The sequence below is a fragment of the Crocodylus siamensis genome, chromosome 4 (genome assembly GCF_052110815.1).
Source record: "Crocodylus siamensis isolate JL-2025a chromosome 4, ASM5211081v1, whole genome shotgun sequence".
Taxonomy (NCBI): domain Eukaryota; kingdom Metazoa; phylum Chordata; order Crocodylia; family Crocodylidae; genus Crocodylus; species Crocodylus siamensis.
In genome coordinates, this window is record NC_143398.1 from 218,671,871 (window position 1) to 218,696,471 (window position 24,601).

General features: G+C 41.7%; 1 protein-coding gene across 6 annotated transcripts in view; it reads right to left on the minus strand.

The window, feature by feature from the left end:
* FMNL2 (formin like 2) overlaps nt 1-24,601 on the minus strand; it is a 284,119-nt gene that overhangs the window by 15,461 nt on the left and 244,057 nt on the right. For all 6 annotated transcript variants that reach the window (XR_016442094.1, XR_016442093.1, XM_090045714.1 and 3 more), the window contains exons 11-18: nt 19,973-20,083; nt 17,080-17,229; nt 14,242-14,343; nt 11,792-12,098; nt 11,070-11,273; nt 4,954-5,078; nt 3,803-4,005; nt 799-1,033 (exon numbers count right to left, since the gene is read on the minus strand). Coding sequence is in view for 4 of the 6 variants with exons in the window: in XM_090045714.1 (XP_089901840.1) it covers nt 799-1,033; nt 3,803-4,005; nt 4,954-5,078; nt 11,070-11,273; nt 11,792-12,098; nt 14,242-14,343; nt 17,080-17,229; nt 19,973-20,083 (1,437 nt within the window). In the remaining 2 variants the exon portion in view is untranslated. The remainder of the gene's footprint in view (nt 1-798; nt 1,034-3,802; nt 4,006-4,953; nt 5,079-11,069; nt 11,274-11,791; nt 12,099-14,241; nt 14,344-17,079; nt 17,230-19,972; nt 20,084-24,601) is intronic.

Below are 24,601 nucleotides of genomic sequence, written 5' to 3' on the forward strand. Positions count from 1 at the left end.
CTTAGGATAACTGTCTCTGAAAACAAAAATGTAGCCCATTAAACAAATGCTGTAGGCAGTTTTGTGCTATGGTCATTTCGTTCTAATGGGAGATCTATTCTGGGGTCCTACCCATGACTTAAAGCACTTGGCAGGATTATAATAACAACATTGTATTGTAATCAGAGCAAAAAATTGCTCTCTTTGATTATTTCTTTTCTCTCCTTTCTTCTATTCAAAGCTTTTAGCTATAACAGTCTCTATTGGCTTTGTAAAAAGGGCATCAGGATGTTAAGTGCTTCTCTAGAAATGTATCGCTTAAACTTTGTATCAGTTCGATTCATAGAGCTAACCTAGTGAAAATTGTTGCAGGACAGTGTGTAGAGCCCAAGAAGAGAGCATTTTAACCACCTCAGCTGTGATTACTGTAATTACATTCTTAAACCCATAGTAGAAGTAGACTGGTCTGAAAAATACAAGACATTTTCCCTCATTTTCTTTTAAAATATTTTCCAGTGAACTTTTTCTGAGCAACTAGAGCTGGTAGGCAACGGTGAAAAAACACAAAAAGTGAAATCTACCTTTTAAAAAGTGATATAGAGTGTGGAAAGACAGGGGAGACTCAGGATTTTTATTAGGAAATCCTAATCTCAGCACATTTTATAGGTCAATTCTAATTTCATCTCTGGATGACTACAGGTTGTACAGAAGGCAAGGTAGATTTGTACCTTATAAACTAACTAGGTCAGAGATGCATAAGTCTTTGTAGGCAGCAGCTTACTCCATCAGATACTAAGTTCTGTAAGCTGTCTCACTTACTGGTGTCAGCATCTGGATACTTTCTGCAAAGTTGCCTATGAAGGCCATGATAGTCATCTTCTGCATTAGCCGCTCTATCTTACTGAACTGCATCATGAACCGATCTTCATCAGACAGATTCTCAATAGGTTTCCTTTCCCGCTCATAGAGCCGTAACACTTTCACTTCATTCTCAGTAGGTAAGAATCGCATCAAGCATTCAACAAAATCAACTGGCAACGTCTTCAGGTCAAATCTACATAATGACAAACATAAAAGTTGGTGTGCAACAAGAGAGACTTATCCAAGATGACAGAGGGCTTTGCTTGGGCAAAACTTATCCATCTTGCTTCCCACCACCAGGATCACTATTCAAATGGGTGGGATCCATTATTCCTTCCTTCCTTCCCTTCCTGCTAGATTGGCAGTACCTGATTTTAACTAACTTCATTCACTAAGTAAGTGGAAAGCATTGGCCACAATTTTATACTAGCTCAACATGGCTGTGGGGGCTCAATTCTGCAAAGTACATGTGCAAAGAGCTTCAAGATTCAAGTGACGGAGAGATCAACTAAATCATTTATCAATTCAATTTTTGAATGCTATCCTCTGACTGTCGTGTTATTCCTGACCAGCAGCAAGAGTGAGTCTAGGGAGTGTAGAATGAAGGTGGACAGAATGTGTGACTAATCATACATATCACTGGCCTGAAGAAGTTCATACTGACACTCGTGTCATCTTAAACATGTCTGTTATCCCAGATATGCCCATGATTCCAAACATTTATATGCAAAGGAGTGGTGCAGAGGAGACAACTTCAGGTAATTCACAGTCCTCCTGCTGTTTATTCTTGAGTCTCTATATTCTCACTTGAAGTCTAAAGTAAGCTTTTTTTCTTGCTATTCTGATGTGCAAGCACAAAGACTTGCAAGAGCGAGGTCTGCGGGAATAAGCAAAAAGATGACCAAGCAGAACACAGAGCTGCCAAGAAAGGAGCTGAACTGCTTGCTAGCGGCTGAATGAGGGAAGACTATCAGATAAAAATAGAGATGACTAGACTAAATATATCAGATGAGGGGGAACCGTTCATCTTATTTAAGACAGAAAACAGTAGGATTTTCTCTTGGAATAAAGCTTTTTTTCTGTGACCCTCCAGACACATAAACCCATTGTCCTGCTTTAAGAATCTGTGAAGTATCGCAGTAACACTTTTTCCCCTGGGACAACGGGTCTAATTCAGTTAACTGCCATTCAAGCTGCATGTGTAAATGACTGTCCCTCCCCTGTTTTTGTTGAGCAGTGTTTCTCAACCCGTGAGTCATGACCCAAAAGTGGATCACAAGAAGATTTCAGAGGGTCGCAAGCCATGGGTTGAGAAATGCCGATCCTGGGAAAGCGCTAAGACTGCGGCAGGGCAGAATGGTGGCAGGAAGGCGCCTGTCCCTACCAGCAAGGGAAAGGGCAGAGGGAGAGCTGCGAGGCTGGGTTGGGTGTTCGTGAGGGTGGAGCGGCCGGGAGATACTGCTCTGGGGCGAGAGGGGTTGTGACCAGGCTGCCTGGCGTGGTGCGGCAGCCCCAGCACAGGGTGGAGGCTGCCACAGGCCTCCCTCCTGTCCATGCCAGGGCTGGATTCACTCTGCTGCTGCCCATATGAGCCAGAGCCACTGCAGCCACTGCACAATGGCCTGAGCGGGAAGGGGGCAGCAAGTTGTGGGCTGGGAGTGAGGAACACCAGCATGGCCCAGGGGGACTGTGGGTCATGCACCAGCAGGGCCAGGGGGTGTGGGTCGGGAACCTTTGCAAATGGGTCCCAGTAGAAAACAGGTTGAGAAACCAGTGATCTGGAGCAGGGGTGGGTAAAATAGCTCAAGGGCTCCAGCCCACCAGCTAACTGAATCCAGCCCATGGCTGCCCCTACAGCACACCACATGGGGCTGAGCCCCACCTGGGGCAGCCTGCGCTGTGCTCCAGTCCACTGGCCAGTGCACAAAGCTTACTGGCGGTGCTGCTCCTAGTGCAGCTGCAGCTGCCCAGGTACTGCTCAGCTCCCCTCGCCTCCAGCAGCAGCTCCTCCTCCTGCTGCACCACTCCAGTGAGTTGTTTGGGGGGGGGGGGGAGGGGGGGGTGCCGATGCAGCCCACAACAACTCATCAGAATTCCCCATGTGGCCCCCAGGACCAAAGAACTCCCACCCCTGCTCTAGAGCCTCCTAGATTACGTTTGGTTCACTCTTCTAACTTGGTGAAACACTATGTACATCTGACGATCCAAACCTCCATTTGAAGTATCATCATTTAACAATTTGTAGATGTTCATTGTGGCCACAAACACTACTTCTTTCTAGACTTATACAGGAAAAAGTAATAATATCAGACACATCAGTATTCGATCATGAAAAAAAATGTTGGCTTTGACGGCAAGTAATTACATATGATAAGTTCCAAAGACTAAAGAAGCTGAAAAATGATGGATCTGAAGAAGGCAGGACCCCAAATTGCATTCCTTCAGTTAAGATTTGTAGTATACACCTGTATCATATTTGCATTTGGCATCGCGTATAAGCATTACATAAACATAATATCATCTAAATTGCATTCAGTGCAGTTGGAAGACATTAAAAAATGATGGAGCAAACTAAACTATTCACCTACTCCTAATATTTACCATATAAAAGTTTCAGGATTTCTTTTAAATTGTAGTTGCGTAACTGGAATAAAAAAATAATCCATTTGTGGCATGCTTTGGAAAAAAATTAACTAGCTTTTATAAAGAAGGGCCCTGATCATTTTTATTGCCTTGTATAGTAATAACATAACCTAAAACTGCGAATTAACACATTTTTGTAACAGCACGCCAGTAATTTGTAGGGACTCAGAATGGTTCTATCCTTACTCTTGGATTATTTCCAACTGCAAAACCCTTTACATTATCTGCCAATACAGAATTATATTCACAAAGTTTTACACTTAGCAAAAGATAGTATAAATCTTATATAAGATTTCTCCACTGACAATTTTTTACTTACACATGAATAGCTTTGCATATTTCATCTGCTGTCTTTCCAGCTTTTCTTAAAGTGATGGCAAGATTTTTGGCCCTATTTGCATCCAATAATGTGACCTTGTTTGACCCTTTTTGAGTGATCTTTTGCTTGCTTGACGAAAGATCAATAGCTGGCCCTTGTGCTTTTGTCTTAAATATTTCTTCAAATTCATCCACATTTAAATCCTACAAAGGAAAGAACTTGTCATACAAATTTTAAAAACTGCTGATATTTTCCCAGAATTCCATAAGAATGCTTCAAAACTCAGTGTATATCAGTATCAGCCACACAGTATCAATACACTTGTATTCACTCTTGTAGAAAGTTATCTTCTGCAATAATGGTCCAAGATACTATAATATTAATTATCTTTAAGTGACATTACCACAGAACAGTGTATTGGGAAAGGATAATGTAGTAAGGAAGCCAGAGTTTGCTCCTGCATCAGGTGACTTTCTAATATTAGACCCAAAAATAACCACAATACTTTTTCAGGTTTTTAACCAGCTCCAGGATTATGCACCCCTCTGTCACAAGCACCATGCATTGGCTGCATGCTAAATACTACTACATGGTTGCTCAACACCTCCTGCATTAGCTTTCAGCCATCTATAATGACAAGTGGACATCAGACCTGAAGAAGACTGCCTTGTGGTGGAAATTTTGTCCATCTCTGTCCCAGCTACACAGTTGGTCCAATAAAAGATATCGCCCTAAGCAATCCTTGCCTCTTGCATAATTCCTGGGCCATCACAGCTACAACATCACTCTAACACTACAAGTGAGATTAGTTTTTTTATGTAGGGAAACTGTAGGATGACCATCTTGATTCATATGTTTCAAGCAAAGGTGCACATTTCTAAAGTCAGTTTGGCTATTACAAAATTTTGGCTCAGATCATCAGCTGGGGGGAAAGTGTGCAACTCTGCTGATACTAATACCATTATACTGTTTTGTACCAGCTAAGGATCTCATCTACTATTTGGGAACCATTTCCGTTACTTGGAACTGGTCCTATGAACAGCCCAAATAACAACTTCCAGGTACATTTCTTATAATGATCTATCCATGGATGTACATTCTCCTAAATTGCTCCCAGTGCTGGGAAGTCAAACAGTGCTTAGTACTCATACCTCCAGGATCCTTTCATCATCAATTTCATTGAAGACTGTCCCATTAATCTGATTGGGTTTAAGAGCTACCCAATTAAAGACTGGCATGCGGAACTTCGTCTTGATTGGCTTCTTGATCTTCACAGCTAAAGACATCAGAGAGAATGAAATTACAAATTCTAGGAGAATTGGAAAACATCTGGAGAAGTCAGACAGCAGTCTTCACAGACAGCATAACACTGAGGGAAGAATTGGCAAGAGCTAAATTATCCATTTAAAAAGCCTGGAAAGACCATGCTGCCTTGGCAAAGAGCAAGGAAGAATTTTTCTCCAGCCATGTAGCTGTTTTAGGTCCAATATTCCCAAAGCTGGAGGTTTTGAACGTTTCATAATGTTCATTTCATAAAGCAAGTGTCGCCTTACTCCATCTGACGTAGCAGGGTGTTGCCTACCAAAGGTCATGTCTCTCTGACCCAGTTAATCTCTAAGGCAGTGATTCCGAACCACAGTATTAGCACTATTAGGTGGGCAAACACTTGCATGAGTCACGAGATAAATCCAGATATTTCAAATGGGGATCCTAGTGTTAGAAACAGTCTGGCCTGTTGTGGTTTTCCTGAGTTCTTTGCAACTGAAGAATTATCCTATTACTTTTCCACAGTCTAAAAACAATTGAAAGCTGAGTGCTGGCATTTACCAAGAGGTGCTTTGACTCTAAAAAAAGGCTGAGAACTACCACTTTATAGTGCCACCCTGCTCTACCTTCTGCCTGACTCTAGGTTAACAAAGTTAACCACCTTTGTTACTCCAAAACAGTGTGTGTTCTTAATAATTTCTGGAGTGATTTAAAAAACAATGCTATTTTGAACTCCTCCAGAAAGTGGATAAAATGGTGTGTGGCCTTTGATTTTTTCTGCAGCTGCATTTCCAAACTTACCTTAGGACCAGATCATATAGGGCAACCTGTTGTTATTAATGGGTGCTGAGTGAATCAATACCTTCAAGTACTGGGTTGCTGCTGGATTATACTACTCACTCCCAACCACCGAACTTTTAACAGTAGTGCCTCAGATACAGATAAAGCTGACCCTGATTAGATCCAGGATTTTTAAAAGGGGGATTAGGGAGCAGCCCCCTATCCTGCATGGGTGGCTTCACCCTCTCCCCTACAACACTGGTCAGGAATACCCCTTTCTTCCACTGTGCTCAGAGACATGCCCCCCTCTCCCACCTGCTGCTGCCACTGTCCCAGGGGCAGGAGGGACGGGAGGAGGCTCCAGAGCCACTCCTGCCCTGCTCTAGACAGCTGCATGGCAAGCTAGACTCAGCAGGAGACAGCAGCGGCAGGCAAGTTCTCTATACCATGCCTGCTCCCAGGATAGCAGGGAACACCTGGGGAGACCAAGCAGGGAGAAGGAACCCACCATCTGTTACTGCTGCTCCCCCTGGCTGGCCTCGAGCCCCACAGACGCCAAGGTGGGAGTGGCTGGGGAGCCGCCCTGCCCTGGGTCTGCAGGGACCACAGGGATAGAAGCAGTGGTGGATGGTAGGGGCAGAAATGGGAGAGGATGGGATATGCCATAGAGGGTAAATGGAGGAGGAGGCGGCACTAAAAAACAAAGTCACCAACTACTGCTCCTGCAGCACAGACTGAAAGGATTGTATGATGGTGCCACTGCACTGTCTCTAGTTCCACCCCTGAAGCTGATATCAAGGCAGCAGTGTTATGACAATTCCTTTTAACAAACCTAGTGGTCCTTGCTTAACACTTTCCTCCCCCTGATTAAAGTGAGGGAGATGGCTCTGGCTGAGGATTTATCCAGAATTGGGTCTCTCTGCCCTGAATAGATTCAATCAATGACAAGATAACAAAAAGAGAAACACTTTGACGACACAGTTACAAGAAAACAGAGACTTCTATTGCCTGGGGTGAAAAGAATCTGATGTTTCACCCCAGCCTGAGCTTGTTTGTATTTTTGAAAAAACAGGGGTTGGTTCCCAATTTTAGTATAATTACATACTGGGATAATAAATGGTTTTTGCTTTTCTGATTGTGCAGCACCACTAAGTCTCAAAATAATTTTGAATGGACACCACTTGGGGATGGAGACTAACTCTTTTAGCCAATGAGCAAAAAACAACTACTAGCAAAATGGTTTAAAGCTGGATGTGGGAAAAATGCAGATTAATTGCTGGGAAAATTTTAAACCTAAGAACATCAGACAATGGAATAAGCTGCTGAGGAAATTTGTGGAGTTTCCATCACTGGAGATCTCAGGCATCTAAGGAAACTTGTTTTAAAGAGGGGACCCAGAATAGTTTAAGAGAAGACAGTGCCCCAAAATTAGAAATGCACCAGTGCTCCTAAGTGACAAAGGACTTTGAATTGTGCCTGAAATTTAAGTACATTTAATGGTCCTGGCAGTTACTAGAACATTGTAAAAGGAAGATTTCTCCATTAATGTGGTTAAATTATTTCAAAATCTGCTGTGTCAAGAGTAGAAATAGTCAAAGAGAGAGAAGCCTTGCTGCTCCTTTCCCCAGTGCAGGAAAAAAAAACCCATTCAAACTGTAAGACTGTTGTCTAGTCAATCATAACAAAGGCATGTGGATAATGTAGCAACATTGGTCCACAAGGCTTCCAGCTGTAGGCAGGACCCAATACTTCCGCAAATAGGTGGGTTCAAGCCATAAAATTCTAATCCAGATCCAAACTTTTGCAAACTTCATATACCAACTTTTGTTCTGAACTCATCTCTTCTTCCAGGATTGAAGTGCCTCCCCATCTCCACTCAGATCAGACCATAATGCACTCTGCCAATGGTGCAATGCTACGTATGTGTGGTAGACTTCATCCCAATCCCCCCCCAAGGAGCAGCTATAAAGTCCCAAAGTGATTTGCCTCCCTTCAGTACTTTTCCATGCATTGTTTTCCCCAAAATACTTTTCTCTCCTGCATTAGAGCTGGGCAAATGCTGAAAAACTATTCTCTTAATCAAATAATTGCTTCTCATACAATTTTTCACAAGAATCCACTTTGTGTCCATGCCCTTTTTGTGTTCACTTTTTAGGCGCATTTTAAATGAACAAATGACTGACAAGAATATTTGCTGAAACAATAAATTTTCCATAATATTGGGAACCTTCACAGTATTAAATTTCTAATGTATGTATTCACACAAGGAATCTGAACACAGGTGTTATATTTATCCAGTCAGGAAGCAGAAACACATTAGGTGATCTGTGCATAAATCAAAGGTAGCCAATTGAGTCTGACTAATAAATCAATTGAAATGCTTGTGCACACATAAAAATTACTCAATGAAGAATTCATAATAATGAGTAAATCAAAATACTGGCTAAATTATAATCTGCTCCTTTGCAAATTAAGAACAGAAAAATATTCATCATAAATTCCTTGCCCAGTTCTAAGAGCAACTATACTAAGAGATGTACAGAAAAATGTTTCAATAGAGATCTTATTCTTTCCTTGAGAAATAAATGCCATCAATGTAAACAACAATCATGCATACACACTAGGGCCTTGATTTCACACATACTGAAACCACTGACAATAGGTCCCAAGTGGGAATAAACTCCACAGATAAACTTTGTAGCAGCTGGTCCCAATTCAGCTCCTCACTCCTGCACAGGATTTAATTCCAACCCCATTCTGCAAAAACCTGTGTTTAATTGCAGGAATGCACTCACTGTCACTTAAGTCAATGTCCAAAATTCAAATTAAATCAATGGGAGTTAAGGACCTGCTTACATGCTTTGCTGAACTGGGACCTTGGTGCTGAGAACAATTCTAGTTGACAACATTCACAAAGTTAGTTAATGGATCATGCTACTCAATCTTCACATCTGTTTCAAACATGGTTTACACCATACTGATATTTTTAGCCAATTAACAAGCAGCTCAGACTTTAAAAACAAAAGAAAAAATGAAGCATGCTCAACATGAAAACAACACATCAAAAGAAATGGCCACACAGCACAAAATGACAAAAGGGAAAGGGAAATAAATACTTAGAAGCACGAAGGAACCTACAGAAAAGCTTGATTGGCCCGTCTTACCCGGAAGCAGAAAGAATAAGGAAAAAAAAAGTGATGGTTAGCATAGCAAAATTCATCACTTCCTAAAATCCTAATACATTATGCTAACACCGTCACAGGGAGAAATGTTCCCTCTTCTGGAGACATCAGGATCTGCTCAGTTATTCCCTTATGTGCAAATATTCGTGAAAAGGTCATTTTCCTAGGCTGGCCCAAAAATGCTGCAGAAACATGCAGAAAAATGCTGCAGTAAGCTGCTGTGTTTGAGGCTCTGCTGCTGGATCTTGCCACTTCCTTTATACACAAGGGATAAGGATCCACTGAGGATTTTTTACCAGTGGAAATACTATGCCACATTAGAATACAAAGTGAAAGAAGGAATGATATGGTAGCAGATAGCTGCCTACTTTACAGGTCAGGTTACTGCAGATTCAAGTGGAATGTGCATTAAATCATATGACAGATGGCACCAGTGTCCATTTTAGGGGCTGTCTAAATCCACTGCATGTTATTTTTCTTAACAGGACATGCAGACAGACAGGCCACCCAGCCACATCAGCACTCAATTTATTTACTCACATGTGAATACTCTAAGTAAATCCTAGCTATTGGGACAGAAAATGACTTAGCTGTTTAGCTTCCTGTGGTTCCACATACTCAGCAACTGCTCCAGGATTCGAACACAGCATTCTTAATCAAAAAAGCATTTTTAAGGTTGGGAGGCATGAAAATCTCCCAGCCTTAAAACAGGAATTGGCGCTGAATGCCTGAGAATTGCAAAGGACCTAGGTATAATCTTTTCTTCTCGTTAATGAGCCTGGTTCAGAGAACTGAATGGATTTTAATGGGCTACATTGCAGCATGATGTATACTCCTCCCAATCACTTCTGACTCAAAGAAAATTGTATTAATTGTTCCAAGAAAATATGCCATAATGGAGAACAGCCTGACTGAGCACCAGATTTACAGGAAGGTCCATGACAAATGACAACAGTCAAGAAAGGATGGAGAAGAGGTCAGCCAGGAAGACAAGCTGACAGTGTGACAAGCTTCCAGATCCTGAAATCAGAGTCTCCTCCTCTGCCAAACACACTCCTTGAATTTGAATGTTGGACCCATTTCAGGAAAAGCAAGGTGAAGAGAAGCAGAGAGCACTGAGGCTTACACTTTGCTAGTCCAAGAAGATGTGGTGCCAAGTGAATATTACAACAGCACGCATGCCTTGAAAACTACGTGCTGTTTTTAAAACCTGTCAGGAAAAGCTTAATCAGTCACCTCAACAATACATGCATTTGTTTGGGGTTTTTTTAACACATTCCATTACGCTCTAGTTCCATGCGGTCTCTGCTTTTCAGAATTTTCCTCCACCAGAGGAAGGTTAAGATTTAAGAGCTGGAGTAATTCGTTTTAAAAACAGCTATTAATCTGAACTCCTCAGCCTCTCTTACTAGACTTACAGTGTGTTCTCCTGATTTCTTGTAAGGGTGAATTTTGTAGACATGAAGTAGTACATTAAATTAATACAATTAGAACTGGTTTGGAAATTGCATTTCCCCCCTACCCCATCACACAAAAATACAACAAACCCAAAACTTTCCATTTTTGACAAAGAAATTCTTGAAAAACCTAATTAACCTAATTAATCAGATAAATGTCAAGAACCCAAAACTATGCATTTTTTTGTTTCAAGCCAAAAAATTTGAGGCTTGAAGAAAGACTGAAAATACTCTTATAAAAACAAACATTTGTGTAACATTTTCTGTTTTACCAAAACAGCCAAAGCAAAATGTTTCAGTGGTACACTTAGAGCAAGCTCAAATCTTAACAAGAGGAAGAGATGAGAAGGAGAATGCTTCCTAGCATTTCCCAGTAATTAATAAATTGCTTGTCCCAGGAGGAATTAGCCCCAACAGTTCCCCTTAGTGATCTAATCATGGAGTTCCATCATCTTTTCTTTAATTGACTAACTGTTAAAAGGTCACTCTCTGATGGAGTCCCTGAGCTTTTTATTTAATTAGTTTCACGAGAAACCCTCAGAGCACTGGTGTGAAGCATCCCCATCCAGATAACAATTTTACCTGCTAATCCTGAGTTGAAAACCACCGTGGGGGAAGCTGTTCCTGGCAGGGGGGGTGCCGATGGTGGAGGTGGGGGTGGAAGCGGAGGAGCTGGCACTGTTTCTGCTGCTGGACCAGGAAGAGGAGGCGGTGGAGGTGGGGGTGGGGGTGGAGGTGGTGGGGGAGGAGGAGGTGGCAGAGGTGCTGTCACAGGACCATTTTGTACTACAAAATGAAGGGAAAATAAATGGTACCTCTTGAAGTATTGTATCAAAACAAACCAAATGCCATAAATGAATGACCGCAGAGAAAATTAATAGCCACAACAGATTAATGTCTCTGGGACAGAGTCCCAGCTTGTTTAAGCTGATGTAGCTTCACAGACTATAGCAGATCCATGCTACTTTGAACCATGGATCTTCTATTTCAAATAGTCTGCACACATGGCTGCTTTACCTACCAGTGCACATTCCATTAAAAAGAATGAAGTGAAAATACCTGCTATGACTCACATTTACCATATTTTATGCCTTTGGGTTAGTCCATTTCGCCACGTGTTAAGTTGGATCCAACAATATCTACCAGCATCACTGACCACATTGATTTTCTAGCAATGAGCTATTTTTCACCTTTGTTGGAGTTAATATCAGTGTAAAATCATTGCGTGTGAAATCAGGCACGATGGGATTTAGCATTACCTCCTACCAAGAGTATTCCTACCACTATATCCATAATATTCTCACCTGCATCAGAGGCTGATGGTAACAGTGGTGGAGGCGGTGGCAATGGTACTGAGGATGTAGCCCCAGTCATTGGTCCCATGCAAGTGCCAGCTGTAGCTTCTGACCCTGGTGGTAATGTTCCAGAAGCCATCGCAACAGGAAGAATAGAGATGTCACCATCACCTTTCTTCTGAATTTTAATGGTCCCTTGCTTCTCCAGTTCATGGATTTTTTTCTCCAGGGTTGACTGCCGCTGGATGGCTTCCTCCTTTTCTTTGACCATTTTTCTCAATGTATGAACCTGGGTATTTGCATCTTTATAAATTTCCTGCAAAGGAGCCCAGAATAAAGAATGTATCTGCATTCAAATAATAATATTGCAATATCAGACTTAGAAGAACAGGATGGCACTGGTTTGCATACTGAGCTAAGTTATTGCCAAGCTGCGTATTTTGATATGAATCATCCTTCTTTGTGTGTCCTGAAGTTCTTTTTGCAGCTTTTCATATGCTGTAACTAAGAATGAGTTCATTATTGATCTGTATAAGGTATCATAAATTCTAGGCATCAAAATGCTACTAGAACTGAATTTGTAGACATTGCTGTTAAAATATTTCCAACGTGTATTAGTGGGGGTAGATGTGGTGATCAGCAACAGAAAGGTGAGCCAGGGCAGATAAGGCCCCTGCCATCCTCCAGCTGCTTTTCTTGTTGCTACTACCATGGCCCTATCTCCTTGACCACCAATCTCACTATTACCCCATGCTAGAGCCACTGTTACCACATGCCCCATGCCACAGCTAAACCTACCATCCCTGCATGAGGCCCCCAGTGAGGGCCAGAGCTGCACCACATACCACATATTCAGTTCATGCTAGAACTGAAGCTGCTGCCACATGCTCTGGATTGGAGCCAGAGCTGCCATCGCTGCACATGGCAAATACCAGGAGCTGGAGCTGCACCACATGTCCTGGGTTGGAGCCACAGCTTTGCCCCAGACTGGATCTACCCCGCAAAGAGCCTCACGGTCTAGGTCCAGCCTGGCGTGCAAGGGAAGTCTGACACCTCTGCTCTACCCCAACGATATTCCAATTGTGTTTGTTGGAACCAACAGACTTAAAACCAAAGAAAAGTAAAGACACTAAAACACTTAAAAGCTGTAAATACAAGACAAATATCTAGTAGAAATTAAAACATTTAACAGTTTGTGGTGTAAGCTGCTTCTTCCCATTTCCCTCATAAGGCCTTTTCAACTCAGTGTGGAAGTGGCTCATTCCCTAGGTACACAATTCTCTCAATGAGATCTATGCATGGACAGTTCTGGAAAAGAGCTGACAATGATAGATGGTGCAGATATAGCTATAGATACATATTATGAAGGAAGAAAGTCTTGTTATCTGAACAGGCTGATAGTGTTTGCCTAAACCAGCCCTGCTTGTTAGCTGGTTTTCCTCTTACTGGACAAAGGTTATGAATAAAGCAAGGTCTGGTAAGTTACTGAAATAGGAAGCAGATTACTTGCTGTGATACTGGGAAGTGCTAATTGCTCTCTAGAGAGAGACAATCTTGTAGGAAGGCTCAGCCATCCTGAGGTAGGAAATCTAAGAGCAGCCATATCTGAACAGAAGATCTAGGCTGAAGCTTATAACATATAGTTTACAAACTAGTCAGAGGGGACCAGCAGGCACTGGGAAAGTCTCTGTTCCCCCGAGCACTACCACGAGTGAACAGGAAGAACGGTCACAAGCTGGCAGGGGGTAGATTTAGGCTAGATATCAGGAGGCGCTACTTCACGGTCAGGGCGGCTAGGGTCTGGAACCAACTTCCAAGAGAAGTGGTGCAGGCTCCTACCCTGGGGGTGTTTAAGAGGAGGCTGGATGAACACTTTGCTGGGGTCGTTTGACCCCAGTACTCTTTCCTGCCATGGCAGGGGGTCAGACTTGATGATCTGCTCAGGTCCCTTCTGACCCTAGAAACTATGAAACTATATCATTTCTGTTGATCAAACCATACCCCAGGAAGGGATAGAATTTGGACTCTACAGAGGAAGGGGATGGTTTGACAGCACAGACATGACACCTGCTCACACATCTCTTTGCTATGCAGCCAGATGTTAAAAGCCTTTAATTTGGTCTCTTAATTTTCACCCACAATCAACTGCATTTGCCATCCTGAAGGCAGAATGAATTGTAGTCACAGAAGATAAGTCTGATTTCAGTTTGACTGGGTGGCATAATCAGAGAATTAAATACTATATTCAACCTTGGTGTCTGTGTCCACAGACTAATCTGTTATCAGTGTAAAGACATAGGTCATTCAAAACAGTCAAGTTCAGAACATTGCAACATTAAGCGCCATGGCTCTCTGTCCTGCTCCCATTTCAAATGGTGCTTTCCACTCTAAGCACAAAACAAACTGGAGAGCTTTCTCCTAAATGCTGCATTCAGCTGGAATGCCATCATCACACTTACTCGAACTACGTCCAGTTCTTTGTTTCTCTGCATAAGCTGTTTTTCCAGTTCCACAATCTTTGCCATAGCTTCATTCTCTGTGTCTTGTAGTTTTTCCGATAACTGTTATTTAAGAGAGAGAGACGGTGACTGATTTCCCCACCCAAAAGCATCAGTAACATTAACTAGGAAAGTGGTACTTGCTAAGCTACTGATAATAAATCAAAGCCTGAAATCCTAATGTAAATCTCCCATAGAGTCAATGGAAATTTTGACTGAGTAAGGATTTCAGTACACGGCCCATGAGTATTTAGGTTCAAAGCATGAAATGTTTTGAAGGTGCTGGTAAATATGACCACCATTTGTAGTCAGCAGCCAGCTGAACGGCACAGAAACTATGAATTTGCCCAGCAGAGTAGCCTAAAAAGAAATCCAGGCTTCCAGACCACTTTAAATTAAAGCAGCTAGGGAATGGTCAGTTTGATTGGCAAGTCACCAAAAGACAATAACCCAGGAGCCCCATAATGCCATTTCTGCAAATTCACTTGCATACTAGAATCAACACCATGGGAGATTCAGAAGCAGCAGGGTCTGCATCTTGTCTTTCAATGATTTCCAAATCAAGTGCAGTCATTTAACAACTAAGAAGAAGGGATTTTTATTTCGCTAATTTGCCAGCTCTATATACTTAACCTGGGATCTGAAATCATACTATTTTGTTGATTTAGCCCATCAATACCAGTGATTTTGATGCAGCTGAGGTCTGATATAGGTGTTAATTTGCAACTGATTTCTATGCATCACACACTAGTAATGATTCTGCAATTGGAACATAATTAACATTTCCATTAAAAGCATGAACTTGATAGAGTACCACATAGGTAAACATTTTGTTTAATGATATTAGGGGGGAAAAAAGTGTTAAAAACATTTTTGTTAGGAAGTAAGCAATTATGGTCCTATTAAGCAAGAACGTATCATTAGTACCAAGTCACTATTTGGAGCCAAACAGCACTTTACAGGACAGAGTATATAGTCAGTTCTAACCGCCTTTGAGAAAAAATGTATTTGTTCTAAGCCCATGCTTAACTTCTGGAATAAAATTCCTTCAGGAATGAAGGAAAAAAATGACCTTTTTACTTATTTTTTAAGCAGGGAAAACACTTTTGTTTTAAAACAGGAAAGTCATTTTTCTAGACTAAAATAATTGATAAAAAAGTATGGGATGGAAATGCTACAAGCAAACAGTGCATATCAAAACAGTGTTATTTTTCAGTCCTTGTTACTGAATCTTTACCACTAGAGACTCCAGCTATTTGTTTTAAAAAGTCTAAATGCATATCTGTTCTTTATCCACCCTCTTGCAGCATCAGCCACAATCCTGTTACTCAGGGATTTAAAATGATCCCAAATGCAGCAGGCCAGGCTTCCTCAGCCTGTTTCTGCTTTACACATTCTTAGCGTAAGTGTTGGAAAACATACTAAACTCCAACAGTACTTTTATGGTATGGAATGTTTATCTACTCTATTTATTTGTACTGTATTGCTATGGAATTTGCAATCTATATGTAAATTAGCTTTTTCTATAACTCTTCATGGGCTCAGAGTGGCAAATGATTCCATCTGGAGCTGGAATTCAACTAGAGTTAAAAACTCCTGAGCTCTTTAAATCCATAAGCTCCGACCTATAAAGCTAGGACTGTATATAGCCCTTGATCCATGGTGGGTTCTCCTGTGAGGACACCAAAAACTACATGCACAGGGTGTAGAGGCAATAAATACGAGTCCCCCAGACTGAAACAGATTGGTCACACTGCTTATAATTTAGGTTATGAACAGTTTTCCCTATCACCAGAGTGCTTAGGTTCCATATATATGCCCTGCCTATGACTTCCTGATCAAATTACTATGTAAGATCTCAGCCAAAGCATCCCCACAATTCTGCACTGTGTAAATAATACTTAGATGGAAGGATTATTCAAGATGAAGTGAGCTATGTCCACATGCTGGGAAGGAGAGATGATCTTCTGATTAACAAGGAAGATCTGGGTTCAATTTCCAGATGCACTGGAAAAGAATCACTGTCGCTTTGACCAAATTTATACTACCACGGTCAAACAAGCCATGGTGACCAATTACACAAAAGGACACAAGGAAACATTTTCTCACAGAGTCTACTAGAGGCTTGAAGGAAAAAAAATATACCTATGAATGCCCTACTATTGGCCAATGAGTGCAGCACACAAGGACTAAAAATACATTTTTGCTTGTCTTGTGTTTCACTAAAAGCTTCTTAGGCATCAATGAAACCACATGGATACTATTATTAAGAAGTAACCATACAGACAAATGCTGTCATTTCACTGCTGGTATGAAGGGCTCTGAACTGAATTCCAAGTCAATTCCAGGTTCTAAAAAGCAGCAGCAGCCTCTACCATAGTCCTACTGACTCCAGGTTGGAAGCATCCCTCCAAGAAATACAGGAGAGACTTCGGTTTTTTTTCTTTTACAAATGAAGGAAACAAAAATTCCTTCATTTCTTTAACAGAGGAAATGCCACACATAACAGCACCTAGAGCTCCATAACTCCATAACAAATGTCCATGAGAGAAACCATCCCTGAGACATCTCTTTCTGACATTTTCCATGACTTATTTAGGTTCCAGTGCCAAAAACCTGCTTATTTTCTTATCAGAAGCAGCCTCAGTGCATAAATGGCTTCTCTAAGGGAAAGGCTCCTTACCCTCTGAAGGTCTACCTCTTAACCCTAGCAACATCATTTAACAGTGAATGTGGACGCTGAGATGGCAGACTCTTAATGACATTGAATGGCAAAGTTAATGTCAGCTTTGTACTAACATGAGAAATATTTTCTTCCAGTTCTTCAACCCTTTCCAAAGCTGCATTCTTGGTTTCAGCATCTTCAAGCAAAGCTCCAACATCAAACACGTTGTCCAAGTAAGCTTGAATCTGCACCTGTAGTTTGTCACTCTCTGTGTGTTTCAGCTTCTGAAAGTCCAAAGCACAAGTATCATTAATACATTCAGCAGCAGGCAATAACCAGGCCACCCAGATAGAAAGGTTGCAGGAGTGTTGCAATCAGGTTAGGCCATTTTCATATTTCAGCAAATTGCTGAACATTCGTAACCTCCCGAAGGATCAGAAATAATAAACAGTGAACTGTGAGGAGGCCCCAAATGTTCTGAACTTAAAAAATAAAGCAAGGCAGTATTTTTTTTCTGCATCAACATTAGCATGTTCTTCAGTGTCCTCTGTTACAAACCTTAACAGACTCTAACAACACACTGACAATCAGACGGTAAAGGCTCACTGATGCGCCATGTAGATCTGTGACGAACATCAGATTGGTCTTAAGAACTGGATCAGCTTGGGGATGGTATGGACCTGAGCCACAGCACTGCAGTGGGAAGCTCTCGGGGAGGGTAGGTCATGATCCAGGAGACAAAATACCTACTTTCTGCACCTCTCCAGCATGCAGCAGAGATAGCCCATCTTGCCAGCTAGAGAGTGGGGCTCTGATGCCTTCCTTACGTGCCTGGGGTAGCTACTGCCTCAAGAGGCAGCAGTCCCTGCATGCAGGTATAAAAAAAAAGGGGGTAACTGCCTGACACATGAAAAGTTCCCTGCGCCTTACCATCCTTGTGCACATGCAGAAACTCTGTCATTTCCCCTTGATGAGCCTATATCACTGGGGTTGATTGTAAACAGGTTGGGAAGGGATTATAATGAAATCTTCTTTTAGATAAGCAACAGTTTTTGTGCCAATGCAACAGCCGTAATGCAGAAAGCACTCATTGTCACTGAGTCTAAATATTCTGAGCAGAAAGCAAAAAGTAGCTTTGTCTCTATTGCCACAGAGCAAAGCCAAAAGCCAGCAGGAACAGATGAGTGCCTAAACAGAAAAAATACTGTTTTCATGTAAATGTTCCTAATAATAAAACACCAGGAGAGAGAAATACCAGAGGGGAAAAATGTGATATAAAAGCAAAAATTCCTTTAAATAGCACATTCTCCAGAAGGTGCCAGCAAATTTCTAACAGTCAGAAAATGCTAGTCAACGCTCCACAGGGAAGCAAAATGTGTTTAATTTCCCTTGGTAGGAGACCAGCACCATAACCATTCTTCATCTGAAGATGCACCATCCCACACAGACTTTACTCAACAAACACTCCTCAGATTCAGCAAGGGACTTCAAATCACAGGCTGGTATTTTTACAGTATTGGATCTCACTGAATAGTCTCCAATACTGGAAGTGACAAACTCACTCACTATCATTCATGATCATCTGGCCTATTACTCCCACCTGTGGACCTCAACTTTTGAGCAAACTCCAAAGATGTGACTACTCTCAGTAGAGGGTCAAATTTCCCCTGGGGAGATACAAGTTGACAGAGACAATCAGTACATTTCTGGCACAAAATGCATCAGATTCCAAATCTTGTCACTCCTCAAACCTCTCCTAGTTCAACGAATTTCAGCACAGTCAGCGGATCCATATCTATTATTCTTCCCAATATCCCTTTTATTAATTTCAAATGTGACCCTCCCACATGCTGCACGGAGTTCTGTGTATGTACACAGATAAGAGGATGCCTTTTTCTTGTAGGTAAAAAAATGTATATACTCCTAAATGCTCAGGGTCAACTCCTAAAGAAGAGACATGCTAAACAGACCAGTAGAGTTAGACAGGCTTAATGACTCTTTCAGCATGTGCATTACAGTGTCAGGTACAAAAACATACCAGACAGAAAGGGTATAAAATAGTAAAAGGAAGACTGAACAAAGTCAGAAAGACAGTTCTGTTCACAACAGACTTCAAGTTTCCAAGCTGCCCGCTGAAATTGCTTCTTTGTCCTTTCAAGTTTTCATTTTTTACAAAATGATCATTTATACATGTTGCCTTGCCAGAATCATGGTTGGATTCCTGCAGCCCACAGCAGAGAGTATTTCACTCCTGGACAACTCCCCTGACTGAACACAATGGTCAGGACTGAACAAAGGTCTCAGAAGCTGACACGGTTGCATTACTGGACCTACTCACTGCTGTGAGGTTGCTGGTAGAAAACAGATTTAACTGCCAAAATGTCTGAAATAAATCCAGCCTTCTCAGCAGAGAGGCTGTTTTACCAGAGATGTATGGGGCATATGGATTCTGGTTCCGGCTCCTTGGAACAAAGGCCATTAGGCTTGTAGAATGAAACCCATGTAGATTATGGGTTTCATTCACCTTGACTGGAACAGAAACTGGATACATATTTTAGTTATAAGAGAATACAGAGCAAAAGACACATTCTCTCCAACTCAATAACTCCAACTTGGAGCAGGGTTTCAGCATCAGGAAGTCCACCAAGGAGATTGTAGCACCAGAAGATACTTGGAATCTAACCTTTGCCAAGCAGTCACCACAGCTCCAAAGTTGTGGCAAAGTGATAGCCAGCTAAGGCAGGAGAGAAGACCTAATATAATGAATCCCTCCTAGAGCTTTTTGTTCCTGTGGTTTCAATGGGACCCCAATAATGGAGGTGAAACATTTGAGATGGACTGGCCTTTGCTGATAAGAGAGATAATTTGCAACCTTCAGCATCAACCTTTCTACAACTAACCCCCAGCAGTCACTCAAAGCATAAAGAAAACCAGGCAAGCTGCTGGCACTGTGCAAATATGGTTAAGTCTGATAAAACCATGTGGAGACAATCAATTCCAGAAAATGTAATATTGGGCCATACTCACGTCCAAATATTCATCCAGGCCTAATTTGGTAAATTCATACTGGAGATGAACTCTGAAATTCATGTCCTCTACTGAGTGGACAACAATGTTGATGAACTGCATACACGCCACCTGTAGGGAACAATCACCACAGAGTGAACATTTAACAAAAAGCAGCAGAGCAGCCTTTTCCATAGAAAAGCAGAACTGACCATGCTGCACTAGAGCACTTCAGGATTAGTCTCCTAACTCCTAGCTTTTTAGGAAAAGCTGAGGCTTCAGAGAGAGAAGGAAATGGGCTCATGATGTACCTGGTCAAGTAAATAGTACGTGATGTGTACACTGGCAGGAGGGGTTTGTAAGTATGAGAGTTTTGGTCTGATCCAATATCTAGTGGGGATATTGGATCAATTTCAGCAGGACTCGATTAAGATCTTCCATTTCAACCAGCATTTCTACAGACACTATGACAGTTCAATGCTATATTTATCAGAAATAGAAACTCTGGTTTGCATCTGTGAGCCAGCTTTTTTCTTTGCTTGTTTAAAATCAAGGATCATGGCTTACAAGGTGTTTCTTTATCCTGATGGACGAAAAAGTGGAATTCCAAAACTTTAGTAATGTTTGAGGAGTCTGGCTTGGTTTTAATATACCCTCGACATTGTTTGCGGAAATAACATGATCTCCATTTCAAAATTTCAGTCTTATAATGCAAGTAATGACATTAGCTGTTGAGAAGAAAACAACATTATTTTTTCAAATGAAAGCCTCTGGTCTTCTCTGTACTAGCGATAGGCTCTGTTACATTGGAAAACAGGATTGGGCCTTTGAAATGAAAGGAGAAATCCATTCATTTGGGACAAGTTTTAAATAATAGATTTCACAACTGAAATATGAATATGAATACAGATCATGATGTTTAATGTATAAACCCCATTACAACTAAAGAAACAAAAACACACAAGGAAGGCGGTCACAGAACTGTCACTCCAGAGGTTTATAACTAGTAAGATGGGATACTCATGATGAGGCCAAAGGTAGAAAGCTAAGCTACAAAAGGTCCAGTCTGATGCTATGTCTCCTATATAATTCTTCCTGTCCCTCTCATACCGCTCAGCCAAATTCTGCTCTGGGTAACTTTCAAACTTTCTATTTAATTCAACATGAGTTGAAAATATCTATCCAAAAACAGAATTTGTCACCTCTTCTTAAGTAACATCTTAAAAGTAACCTCAAACTATAAAATTTAGTATCAGTGTGCTTGAGGGATTTTCCAGTTAACAGGCTACCATATCAGTCTTTTCAGATGCACAGACACTGCAGTATAAATAAAATTATATGTTTATGTTTCAATAGACTGGATCAATATCTTTAGAAGTAATATTAAAGAAGATAAAACCCATTTAGCATGATTTTACATTCAAACACAGGTCTCAAAGATATTCAATTTGGACCAATAATAACTTAGGAGAAAGAAGTAAGCAAATCTTAGGACTCTTCTCTGGACTGCTGCTTGCCAGAATAAAGAGGACTCTTGCCTACTGGCTGGTCTTGGTAGGACAATGCTTCAGAAGATCAAAGGGTAGCTATACAACATCAGAGGGACAAGGCAAAATTCATTAATCAAAAGTTTAGTTAAAAATAGATTTTTATTTTAAAGGATTATATCAACATCTCTATCCATAGTGAATGTCCTAAGAAAGCTTTAAATATTCTGTTTCTGAAAAATGTTGTTTAGATCAGTTGTGTTCAGCCTCTAGCCTACATGCCAGATCTGACTTATAGGCCCACATTATCTGGCCTCCAGGGCTCTAGGAAATTTGGTGGCAGGAGAGCAGCGGCAGCATTAATTGCCACTTCTCCATTGCCAAATTTCCAGACCTGCAAGGAGTCCTGTGGGCTGGATAACATGGACCTGCAAGCTGGATTGGGCCAAAGTACTGGGTCATTCTGGCACATGGCCGGACACAGGTGCGCAGGGTTAGACCAGTATACTGGATCACACCTGAGAACTAACAGCCCCATGCAAGATCTGGCCTATGGAGCAACCCTATGCCATTCATCCAGCCTTGTGGCTGGAAGGCTGGTCATCACTGGTGCAGATCCTCAACAATACAAATAGAGTTGTCTGCTTGACAGTAGAGATAAACTTGGAGGAATAGAGAGTTTAAAGACCTCTCACTTCTAGGAAGTGGGAAGAACTGAAATTTAGTTCAATTTTTTTAGCATGGACTCATTTCAAAGTGTGAAGAGCCCCTTTAACCTGGACAGAATCCAAACTTTACTGTGTAAATCTTTACACTGCAATAACTTATTGTAAAATTACAATGCCAGTGTCAGTACCAGGCTGTAACCTTGTCCTGTTACTAGAGAATGAGGAAAAAAGTAAAGCAATGGAAACTGTGCCTTTGGTGAACTGCTATGAAACCAGAAGAGGTGGGCTTTGGGGATATAAACGCAGCTCCAGAATCAGAAGGAGTCACAGTCTGACCACAGGCACAGTTAAAGGCAGAAGTTCCCTACTAGGACGTGATGGAAGCAGTACTAGGAACTGGAAACTGCAAATAGGCCCAGAAAAGCTGTGGGAGGGAAAAACAGCAGTTTGAAGTGGAAGCCAGAGAGGAAAAAGGGAAAAAGCAGACTTTCTGGACTGTTTGCAAGGCAGCAGAGCCTACCAGGATGGATTACAGGAATGGGACATGGCAGCAATTCTAAACGGTGAAAGGGAGATGTAATGTCAGTCTAACCAGGACAGCTATTCTGGGGAGAATTCACCCCACTGAACTGCTAATTGGGGCCAGATCCCCTATGGTCCCACAGGCTATCGGGCAAAAGTGACCCAGAGCTGTGCATTTAGAGGCACTTAAGGTGCCTCTAGTCTCCTAACACCTCCTACAGGACTGAAGGCCTATTCCCTAATTTCAGTACCATCAGATTGTGGTAGGTGAGAGATGGATAGGCACTTTAGAACAAGGGGAGGGCCAACAAGCCAGGATTGACTGTCAGGGGACAGTAGACTATGTGACCCTGGATGGTTACACAGCCTTATACTGCCAAACACTGCAGGTGACCCTGAAGGACAGTTCAGTGCAGGGCCAAATTCTTTCATTTTAAAAGAACCTCTGTTCCACTCTCTCACTTTGATTTAATGAGTCTTGCAGTATCAGGGCCAAATTATATATTCTTTTCTCAGACCATGATCCTGCAAACACATACACACAAGATGAAAGGATTTACCAGAGGAACATAATCAAAGGTATGACTAACAATCATACGGCTCTCCAAGCAGGGATCTGCAGCCAGTCATGTAGTCTAGCCCGCCTGGATAAATTCAGGATTCACTAAGCTACTAGCCACAAGAGCAGTAACTGAAATACTTTATTTCACTACTCTTTCCTCTTACTTGGCTCCCTTCCATTTCAAGATATTTCACAAAAAAATTCATTTTTTGTTGTCTTCTGTTAATGTCAAGCTGAAGACCAGGTGCTACAGAAATGTGTATGTTCAGTTATTTTAACTATTTGAATTACTCCATTGCAGCATTCTGGAGCCTTGACTCCAGAATTCATTTGTACTCATCCTGCCATAAGCGATTTCTATTTTGTTGAACTTTTGGCAAATGTTATAAACTCAAATATCTGCACAGTGCAGGTGATTCAGTAATCCACTATGCAAGAACTCTGAAGCTTTACCCCCTGGAGTTATTTGTTATATAGTGTTTGTAACAGCATGTGGATCTACTTAGAACTAGACGGTAACAGATCTGGCCTGTCAGATCACTTGTCATTAATCTTCTGTCTATTTCTGTTGCAGACCTGCCACACATTTAATCAAAAATCAGAAAGTGGAAACAGCCCAATGTTACAGTTTTTACTAGCCACAGGCCACCTCCTGAAGTCCTTATCCAGAGCCAGACTGTGGCCTTTGAAGCAGAATTCACCCTAAATTTCATGAAGGGTTTGAGCCTTCTTAAAAACCAATAGCTCAACAGTGTCTTTTGTGCTGACTCTTCCTTACACAGGCAACAATAAAGCAAAGGCTAGGATTGAAACCTAGTCAGTTAATTCCAGCAGGGAGGGCTGGAGGGACAGGACTTTTGTCCTATTTGTGGAGTTTCTTTATGACTTGGCTCCACCAAGACCAGAGGTTTGGCTCCCACAGAACAGGTCATCTCCATGAATGCCCTGTGCCATGAAACCAGCTCCCAGCCCCCCCCCCCCCCCCCCAAAAGAAACACACTTGCTATTAAAGGGACATCTTTTAGAGCTATGTTACAAAGGGTCTTATAGCATAAGGCAGTTAGCAAGTGTATTATTTAGATCATAGTAAGCATTACTACCAGTTAGAACTAGGTCCAAGTGACTGAATGGTAAGACTTACTATGAACTGGGCAGGGCGGAGCCAGCTATGCGGTTGACAAACAGATGTTTGTCAGTCCAGCCCCTGTACTGTACAGCGCTGTGCTGTGGCTGGGACCACCACATTTGTCATTATCATGTTATCTCTGTAGAGCAGCCCCACGATGGCTGAAAATGTATTACTTACTACCATGTGTACTCTTCTTGCTAAGAATACTAACTTTGATACAATACGGTGGCACTTACCATGTGTGTTATTGCCTCAATATGTGGACACTGGTGTTTTAAGTGT